This window comes from Talpa europaea, assembly GCF_964194135.1.
Source record: "Talpa europaea genome assembly, chromosome: 14".
NCBI lineage: Eukaryota > Metazoa > Chordata > Mammalia > Eulipotyphla > Talpidae > Talpa > Talpa europaea.
In genome coordinates, this window is record NC_140082.1 from 3,032,710 (window position 1) to 3,042,145 (window position 9,436).

The 9,436-nt window shown below is 52.3% G+C and overlaps 1 protein-coding gene across 1 annotated transcript; it reads left to right on the top strand.

Moving 5' to 3' along the window:
* Positions 1 to 1,032: 1,032 nt before the first annotated feature.
* EIF2B1 (eukaryotic translation initiation factor 2B subunit alpha) lies at positions 1,033 to 9,089 on the top strand (the record flags this gene model as incomplete). The annotated part of the gene is made up of 9 exons (XM_084253170.1): positions 1,033 to 1,183; positions 2,118 to 2,219; positions 3,211 to 3,347; positions 3,453 to 3,569; positions 4,942 to 5,054; positions 5,603 to 5,671; positions 6,798 to 6,873; positions 8,119 to 8,244; positions 8,925 to 9,089. 9 exons carry the CDS (start codon positions 1,033 to 1,035, stop codon positions 9,087 to 9,089), a joined length of 1,056 nt encoding a protein of 351 aa, XP_084109296.1.
* Between the last annotated feature and the right edge of the window lie 347 nt (positions 9,090 to 9,436).

The following is a 9,436-nucleotide window of genomic DNA, read 5'->3' on the forward strand; positions in this document are numbered from 1 at the left end:
GTCTCCCTGCTGCTCCCTTCAACAGTGTATTTCAGTAGATCCACCTGTTCTGCTCCCCACTCTGTCTCCAGTGAATCCTCTCACCCCCTGCACCTCTGGCCTACACCCAGTTCTTGTATGCATAAATAAATTAAAATAAACCTTAAAAAAAAAAAAAGGGGGGTCATGCCAGGTCTGCCTCCCTCAGAGTTGCGGTATGGATTAAAACTGGTAAGAGAAGCATGGGCAAGTGTTAAAAGTCTCCAAAAGAATCTAATTTCTACTCGTGGGCCCCAGGGTCCATTTTCCACACACCAGCCAGTGATGGATAAAATATGCAAATCAGAGTAGTACTGCCTTGCTCAACACCCTATAATGGCTTCATATTGCACTTAAAGCACAAACTCTTTACCATGGTCCACAAAGGCCATGCAGCTGGCTGAGCTCGTCCCTCTAACGCATTTTGTTTCTGCCACCAGCCTTTTTTTTCATCCTGCAAGACATCGGGATCTAACTGGTGGTCTGACCCCAGCTTCTCCTGCCCCCGAGTTCCGTTTCTGTCTTCTCAGTGTAATGCAGTGGCTCATCTTGCCACAGGGCCTTCGCATAGACCTTCCAACGTCATTCAAGTCAGAATCCACTCAACGGTCTTCCCCGGACTCCTGTGTCTAGTAGCTCCCCCTTGGTCAAGCCCCATGCAAACGACCACATCACCCCGTTATCGTGTCTTCACCGCGCTTGTTACCTTTCGAAATTATTTTTACCGGCTCGCTATTATCTGCAAGCCCACTAGACTGTAACGTCCACGAGGGCCCCGGCCTGTCACGCGCTCGGCCGTACTCCCCCCGCAGAAAGCAGCGCCGGGCCCGCAAGACGCGAGCCCAGACCATGCCCTGAATGAATGAACACACTCGCTGCTCCTCCAAAGGCCACGCGGATTTCACCCGGCCCCCCCCCATACACTCCATCTGGCCGGGCCGGGCCGGGCCGGGCCGGCCGAGCCCTCCCAGCCCGCGTCGGGGTCCACCGGCGCGGCCCTCACCGTCTGAGACCATGGCGGCCCGGGCCCTCCGCGCACAGCCGCGGCGTCGGCGAGCGCTGGGATCCCGCGCGCCCACTTCCGGCGCCGCCAGTGACGCGCCGGGCGGTTTGGCCCAGGCCGCGCCCCGTACCCTCGGCCCCGCCCCGAAGCGCCGGAAGTGGGGTGCGGAGCCTCGAGGCGCGCTGTCAGGCTCCGCGGCTCCGAGGCGGCGCGGTCGTCGGGCCCTTCCGGGCAGCGCGCGCGGCTCTGGGCGCCGGGGGTCCGCGGTCCGGAGGGCGCCATGGACGACAAGGGTAAATGGGGCCGGGCCGGGGCTGCGGGATCCCTCCCCTCGCGCTCTCGGGCTGGGCTCCCGGGGAGGTCACTTTCCAAGCGCTGGCTGCCTGGCTGGTTCGCTTCCTCCAGTCCCAGCTAGAGCCCTCTCGCCGCCCCAGTGTTCAGGGGGTGGCCCTGAGAGTATCCGCAGACGCCCCTCTGCCCACGCTTTCCAGTGCCCCCCAGAAAAGTGCGATTTCGGAGGAAATCGCACGCTTGATTTCCTCATATGTGAGATATAAGTGAGACTCCCTGGCCTGTTGGATCTGGTACTAGAAGCCAAACAATAAGGCGCAACTGATGCGCCCGTCCAGTGTGAGTATCAAGATGTTTCATTAAGTGGAGAGCAAGAACGCGTGCAAATGTTACCTTCTAGGCAAGGTACGGGGCATGGACCTATGGGTGCACAGTACACGTACATATGTATGTGAATAGGCTTGAATGGTTATAGACTGTCTGCAGGGGTGGGAATTTGGTAAGATGGTTGGTCCTTGGAATCATTCAGGACTTGGCATCAAGGACAGAAGGGAGAATGACATTTCACTATTATTTAGTAAGTTCGTGCCACAGTACATAGACAGCGTTTTAGATATGAGAAAGAGAGCCACTAAAGTGGCATAGTCTCTCTCCCCATCGACATCTGTGGTGCCCCTGAAACCAGACGCTGGAATAGAAAGTGTTCTTAAAATTTGTTTGTTTCATAGTGTCAATTCATAGACCAGCTCTCTGGTCTCACAGTCTATAAATTAAGTTGCTGAATCGCTTTTTTCTCCCTTCCCAGAGTTAATTGAATACTTTAAGTCTCAGATGAAAAAAGATCCCGACATGGCCTCAGCCGTGGCTGCCATCCGGACTTTACTAGAGTTCTTGAAGAGAGACAAAGGTAAAGAGGGCCATCCTCACACACTCTGGGCCTTAGGAATGTCTTCTAATATCTGTTAGAAGCATAGAAAATGAGAGATGAGTGTGTGGATACACAGGTAAGGCAGCCCAAGCCCAGTTCTTCATTTTCATCCTTTTAATGTCGCGAGAGCCCTCAAGTTTTTACCTGTTGGGTTCTCCTTTCATAAGTGAAATATGCTTTGAATTAAGTGTGACCATTTTATATTAGGTTAACTATGAAGCTGAAATTATAGCAGTAGTACAGCTTTATAAGTGTTCATGAAGTTTCTATCTTGTGTAGATGCTCCAGAATAAATTTTAGTGTCATCATTCTGTGTGACTCAGGCATCCTAAATGTAAGCATCTGCATATGGCATGACATTTTGTAGAAGCAGAACAATAATAGTAGAGCCTTTCATCCGAAGGACTGGCCTGGAGCGTGTCTAAGACAACCTCAGCCTTGCAGAACTCATCTGCCCCGAGCCTTAATTTCCTTCCTGGCTGCCCCTTGCTGAAGTGAGCTTCCGCCATGCTGGCCTCGCACTTGTCATTCCAAGTTGATTCCCATCTTCGGGAGTCACATGTCGCAGTCTGGCCCTGGAGCCTTTCCCACTGGGTCTTTAAGTGGCTGGATCCTTTCCTGCTTAGTTTAAAGGCTCCTCATTCAAAGAGGCCATTCCTGCTAACTCTGTCTAGGGGGTTCCACCTTTCTCATCATTCTGCTTTTTGCTGTGCTCATCACGATCTGTAATGGATTCACTTGCTTACTTTTTTGAGTGTTTGTTCATTGTCTGCTTCTTCCACTAGAAAAGGAGTTTCCTCAGAGCAGGGCCCTGTCTCTCTTGTTTATGGATGTCTCTGGCATCTAGAATAGGCCCTGGTATACAGTAGGCGCCAGTAAATACTGGTTGGTTGAATGAATGAATGAATCACAGACCCACAATGGGCTGTGCTTCCACATTGAACTTACATCCATCGTGTGGCCATTGCAGGGGAGACGATCCAGGGACTGAGAGCGAATCTCACCAGTGCCATAAAAACCCTTTGTGGCGTGGACTCCTCCGTGGCCGTGTCCTCGGGCGGGGAACTCTTCCTGCGCTTCATCAGTCTCACCTCTCTGGAATACTCGGTAAGCCCCCTCCCTCCGGTCACCTTCCTGCGTGTCTGTTAGTGACACTATTCTCAGCTTGGCGTGGAACGTCCCCTCTCCCTCATTTTGCTCTTTTCTTCCTAGGATTACTCCAAATGTAAAAAGATCATGATCGAGCGGGGAGAGGTTTTTTCCGACAGAATATGGCAGTCGAGAGAGAAAATTTCAAATCTGTGCCATACTTTCATCAAAGATGGGGCGGTGAGTAGCTGTCTGTCCTCTGTGGGAATGGGGAGCAGGGACTTAGGAGTTAGACTCCTGGGGGGAAATCCTGCCTCTGCCGCTTAGCTTGCTGCGTAACCTTGGGAAGTTCCTTCCACCTCTGTGCAGGTAGAACTAGGACCACCCTCACAAGGTCGCTGTGCAGGCCTCGCCCTGTGGCTTGGCATGCAGTGGGCACGGGAACCCAGACGTTGCCATTCTAGACACTGTCATTTTAAACAGGCAGAGAGCATCGCTGGCACAGCAGTGGGTGAATCTCCATTTAATAAGACGTCTAACTCGAGGCTTTCTGATCAGTGGGTCTGCACTAAATTAACATGGAGTCGCGGAATAGCTCTTGTGCTGGTTAGTGGCCGTCTTCCCCGCGAGGGTCAGCACTAGATTGAGGTTCTCTTTTTAACTTCATTTCAAACACTGTCACAGAGAAGCAGTGCGACCAAGTATTTACAGGTCTCGTGAGAAAAAGCTGGCGCTACAGCAAAGGGACAATAAAGCTGGCACAGTGTCTCTGCCACCACAGACTCCTGGGGCCAGGAAGCCTCCACTGCCCATAAAATTTTGACTCTGAAATCTTACCCTGTTTTATTGTCCTCTTCCCAGCCCTTGAAGTATGTTATTAAGTCAGTGACATCACAGATGAGAGTGGAACTTGTCCAAAAGCCAGTTGCAAGCAAAGCGTTCGGGGCCAGCTGGGAGCAAGGTTATGGCTGCCTCTCAGGCCGCTGAGGGCCCTTCTGGCCCACTACACCCATTCATGTCGCCTGCCTGGCGCTCATGGACCCAAGTGTGCCAGTCATGTCTAAGCAGTAGCAGAACCAACCCCCAGGAGCTAGGGGGCCGTCCATGACAAAGGCTTTTTTTTTTTTTTAATATTTATTTATTTATGCATACAAGAGCCAGGGTACAGGCCAGAGATGCAGGGGGTGAGAGATCCATCAGAAACAGAGTGGGGAACAGAACAGGTGGATTAACTGAAACACACTGCTGAGGGGAGCGGTGGGCGAGACAGGAGAGGTCTGCTTCGCCATGTGGGTTGCTCCCTGGCCTGCCAGGGATCGAACTCATGCTGCAGAGTCTGCGGATTGCTTCATAGTGCAGTGCGCCATCAGGGAGGCCCAGACAAAGGCTTTTATATCTTACATCTTGTAACTCTGTGGGCCTGGGAGTCCAGCCTGTATCCCTGACAGAAACCTTTTCGGCTTGTACCTGGGCTTGCGTCACAGTCCAAGCAGGGAACCATCCTGACCACAGTGGTTTGTGAGACAGTGTACAAGAGGCTGTAGGAAGCCGCGCGCAGGCGGCGGGGGGCCCAGTAGCTCTCCCCTAACAGCGCCGTCTCGTGTTCCCACAGAGAATACTGACTCACGCCTACTCCAGAGTGGTCCTGAAGGTCCTAAAAGCGGCTGTGGTGGCCAAGAAGCGCTTCAGTGTGTACATCACCGAGTCACAGCCTGACTTGTCAGGGCAAGTATCTTCCCAATGGGGGGTCTGCCTGGAGGTCGCTTTAAAGAGCACACTGCAGGGTAGAATTCACCGCCAGGAGCCAGGACATCCCCGTTGACCTGTCGGGCGGCAGCTCTGTCCTTGATGGTGCCCGTCCCTACCTCTGGAAGAAAGACAACTGGGGATCTGCAGGAGGTCATGGCCCGGGATGGAGGGTTTGATTGACGTAGTTAAGTCAGAGGAGTGACAGGAGAGTGTGGGTTGAAAGATTTTTACCAAGGAGCACATAACTCACATGTTATCTAGGATGTAATAAAAGGAAAACTTTCTATATTCCTCAATTCGCCTCTCTTGCCAAGACTACCTAAGATTATAGTTTTCCAGAAACACATACCTCCTCCAAAAGATCCCAAATTCTTGTTCCCTCCGTCCAGAGTCTTGGGATCTGCCCCTTCATTGATGAGCTGAGTTGTGAGCTGACGTGAATTTTCACTGTCTAGGGGGACCATCATACCCCGCTGTGGGGCTTTCTTGGGCTTTTTCTAATATTTTTTAAATGTCATTTCCAGGAGGAAAATGGCCAAAGCCCTCTGCCACCTCAATGTCCCGGTCACCGTGGTCCTGGACGCTGCTGTGGGGTGAGCTTGTCTTCCCGACCACGATCCCATTTCCTCGCCCACACCCAGGGCTGGGAGGAGCAGGGTATCCAGATTGAAGGTTTGAGTCCCACTCATAAAAGTACAAATGTACCCTGGGCAGCGTCCCGCGTCTTAATTGACGGCAGCAGTACGCCAGCCAGCCCCTGCGAGGTCTTGGCGGTGGAGGCAGAGACAAGACTGGGGTGTGCATGTTGGGGGGGTGGTTTCGCCTGCGGTGGCATCTTTGAAGAGGCCACTGCAGAGACTGGCTTGAAGGCACCGTGGAGGCAGAGCTCCCTCCACCTGAACACAGGGCTGTCCCAAGGTTCGCAGGGCTTCCTCGTCTCACCCCCTGCGACTCCTCACTAAAGCCGAGGTCGCATGTGCCGCGGGTTGTCTGTCCCTCCCAAGAGAAAACGGGAGCGGTAACCTCTTGGCAAGAAAAAACACAGGGCAGGTAAGCAAGTAAATTAGGAATGTGTTCACCCTCCTGAGAAGATTCTTACATTCCACATCACTTCTTCCCAGCACCAGAGCACTCGGGCCTTTGAAGTGTTTGCTTTTTTTTTTTTTTTTTTTTAAAGATTTATTTATGCATACAAGAGCTGGGGTACAGGCCAGAGATGCGGGGGGTGAGAGGATTCACCAGAGACAGAGTGGGGAACAGAACAGGCACACTGACTGAAGTACATTACTGAGAAGAGCAGCGGGTGAGTCAGGAGAGGTTTGCTGCGCCACGTGGATTGTTCCCTGGCCGGGGATCGAACTCGTGCTACAGTGGCTGTGGATAGCTTCATAGTTGCACCACCAGAGAGGCCTGAAATGTTTGCTTATACTGAACTAGAGCTGGAAGTGGAGGGCACTGCGCCCTGTCAGGATAAAGGCTGATTAAAGCTCCTTGTGTCCGTCACACGTGGGCACGCGCTTGGGAGCAGCGTGCGGTCAGGGCCAAAGCGGTTTAAGCCCCTGGTCTGCAGGGCCAGGTCTACTGCCCGGGCACCCAATGTTCTCGTGAAGTCGTGAGAGGAGCTGATCCTGAGGAAGGTGCAGGCGTCATCTCCGCAGGTGATGCTGCTGCTAACAAAGCCGGAAAAGAGGATAAAACAGCTTGTTTTTGTTTCCTTAGCTACATCATGGAGAGAGTGGATCTCGTCATAGTCGGCGCCGAGGGAGTGGTTGAGAATGGAGGAATTATTAACAAGGTAGGCTGACCCGTTCTGAGCGCCTTGCCTATGGCGCGGGGACACAGCCGGGCCCCACACCAGCACGGGGCATGAGGACTGCCCCCCTCGTCCCGCTCAGCTCAGGACCTCACCTCTGCGTCCCCTGGGCCACCAGGGGTCAGTCAGTGTTGGTGAAATTTCCTTCTGTTTTGGAGATTGAATCACTTGGGAGAATGTAATTTATAGCTTCTCAAAACATGCTTTCATCGGAACTGGGGTTTTGGCTTTTCTTTTCCCTTGAGCATATTTGACTCCAGCATCATCCTGTCAGTTGTGTTCTAATCCCTCTATTCATTGCTTAACACAGAAAGATTTTGTGAACGTTTGTTACGTGTGGTAAAGATTTGCCATTCATGGCTATCAGTCACTTGTACGTATACGACGACTGGCGTTAGTCACTCACAATGTTGTGCAACCATCACCACTGTTTTTCAGATTGTCCCATCATCCCAAACTGCAGCTTTTATCACTGAGGAGAAATTTCCTGTTCCCCCGCCCCAGCCTCTAATCTGCCTTGTCTCCATAAGAGACGTGTCTCTGCCCTGTGTGCCTCATGTAAATGGAGTCACACCAGATTTGTGCTTTTTGGTTTGGCTGATTTCACTTCATGTGATGTTTTCAGGGCTCACCTGTGCTGTAGCGGGTGTTAGACTTCGCTCCTGTTAGCAGCCGAATGACATTCCATGGACGGCTGGACCACATTGTCGTCCATTCACTCGTGGACACTGAGTGGTTTCCACCTTTTGGCTTTTGTGGGAAGTGGTGCTGTGTGCATGGGCGCAGTTACCTGCCCAAGTGCCTGTTCACAGTTCTTTGGGGCGTGATCCCAGGACGGAGTTGCCGGATTGTGTCATTCTGATTAGCTTTTTGAGGAACTGCCGAACCATTTTCCGCAGCGGCTGCCTCATTTCCATCCCCACAGCAGTGAAAACATGGACCTCCCCAGTTCTCCACACCCACGCCAGCACTCACCACTTTTTCCCTTTAATCCCAGCCATCGTCTAGTGGCCAACTTGCCCTTCCCAAGTGGCTAGGGTCTCGGGCATCTTTGCCTGCGCTCACTGACCACGACTCTTTGGAGAAATTTTTTTGGTTTGTTTGTTGTTTTTCAAAACTGTTTGAGTTCAAAGCCAGCATTCCGTGTCACAACCACTCACCTTCCTGCTGCTTCCACTGGAGGCTGCTGTGAGATTTCATCCTTCTCCATTTCCTCCAACTTCCCAGATTGGAACCAACCAGATGGCCGTGTGTGCCAAAGCACAGAACAAGCCTTTTTATGTGGTTGCAGAAAGTTTCAAGTTCGTGCGGCTCTTTCCACTGAACCAGCAAGACGTCCCGGATGAGTTTAAGGCAAGTTTCAGATACTTGAAGGGGAATGAGGCTAAACTGAAACCTTGGGGGAATGCAGGGCTAAGAACGTTCCACTAAGTTATTCACTTCCCACTGCCATTTTCTCCACCAGTTGAGCTACGAAGGTAAATTGCTGCTGGTTGGATTTAGATTCAGTCTCCCTGTCCGCACACGTCCAGCCTTCAGTGTCTCACTTCAGCAGCAGCAGATACAGGCTGAGCAGAGAGAGGGAAAGCTCGTGGTTGATAGTCCAAGCTTTGGGCTCAACTGCCTGGGTTTAGCCACCATCTCGGCCCTAGCCATGTGACCTTGGGCCAGCCCTTCTATTTTCTGTTCTGTGGGCTTTACTTATCTGTGAAATGGGGCAGTAACACTGACAGGGTTCTGTGACACACTCCATGCCCAGTGTCGGGTGCCCTTGTTGTCCGGAGACAACAAGCGATCAGAGTTCTGGAGGAGGCCGCCCAGCTCAGTAGCGAGGGAATGCGGGGCTTAGGTTTTTCATTAAATTGTGGCCCTTGGCTAGTTGGCCGCTGCGGCTCATGGGGCCACACAGCTGCCGTCTCCCCATGTCCGGAGAGCACCTTCAAGGAGCAGCCCACAGGCCACTTAGGCCACAGCCTCCCCGGTTCAGATCCCAGATGGGTGGGCCGACTGACGTGCCTTTCCTGTCTCCACAGTACAAGGCAGACACTCTGAGGTCTGCACAGACTGGACAGGACCTCAAGGAGGAGCACCCGTGGGTGGACTACACCTCTCCCTCCTTAATAACACTGCTGTTTACAGACCTGGGAGTGCTGACACCCTCGGCAGTTAGCGACGAGCTCATCAAGCTGTATCTATAACCACCGGCCCCTGCCACACCCAGATGGTGGGGCCGTGCAGCCTGAGCAGCTTCTGGACCCTTTGGTGAACAAGGCCAAAGCGGAATTGGCTTTGTATGAAGATTTGTGAATGAGGACTCAAAGTCATAAGCCTTGGAGAATTTTGTATTCACTTCAGTCCCATCTCAGATATGTTCATTGTTCCTCTAAAATCCAACCTAAATTGTGCTTACGGTTTCCAGAAACTTTCATTTCCAGTTTCCAGAATACAAGTTAGATTATTGGCTACTTACTGATGAAGAAGACAGGCCCACGTCCCCTCCCTTGCTCTTCCCAGCTCTCCAGACTGCTTTTCCAAAACAGGGATG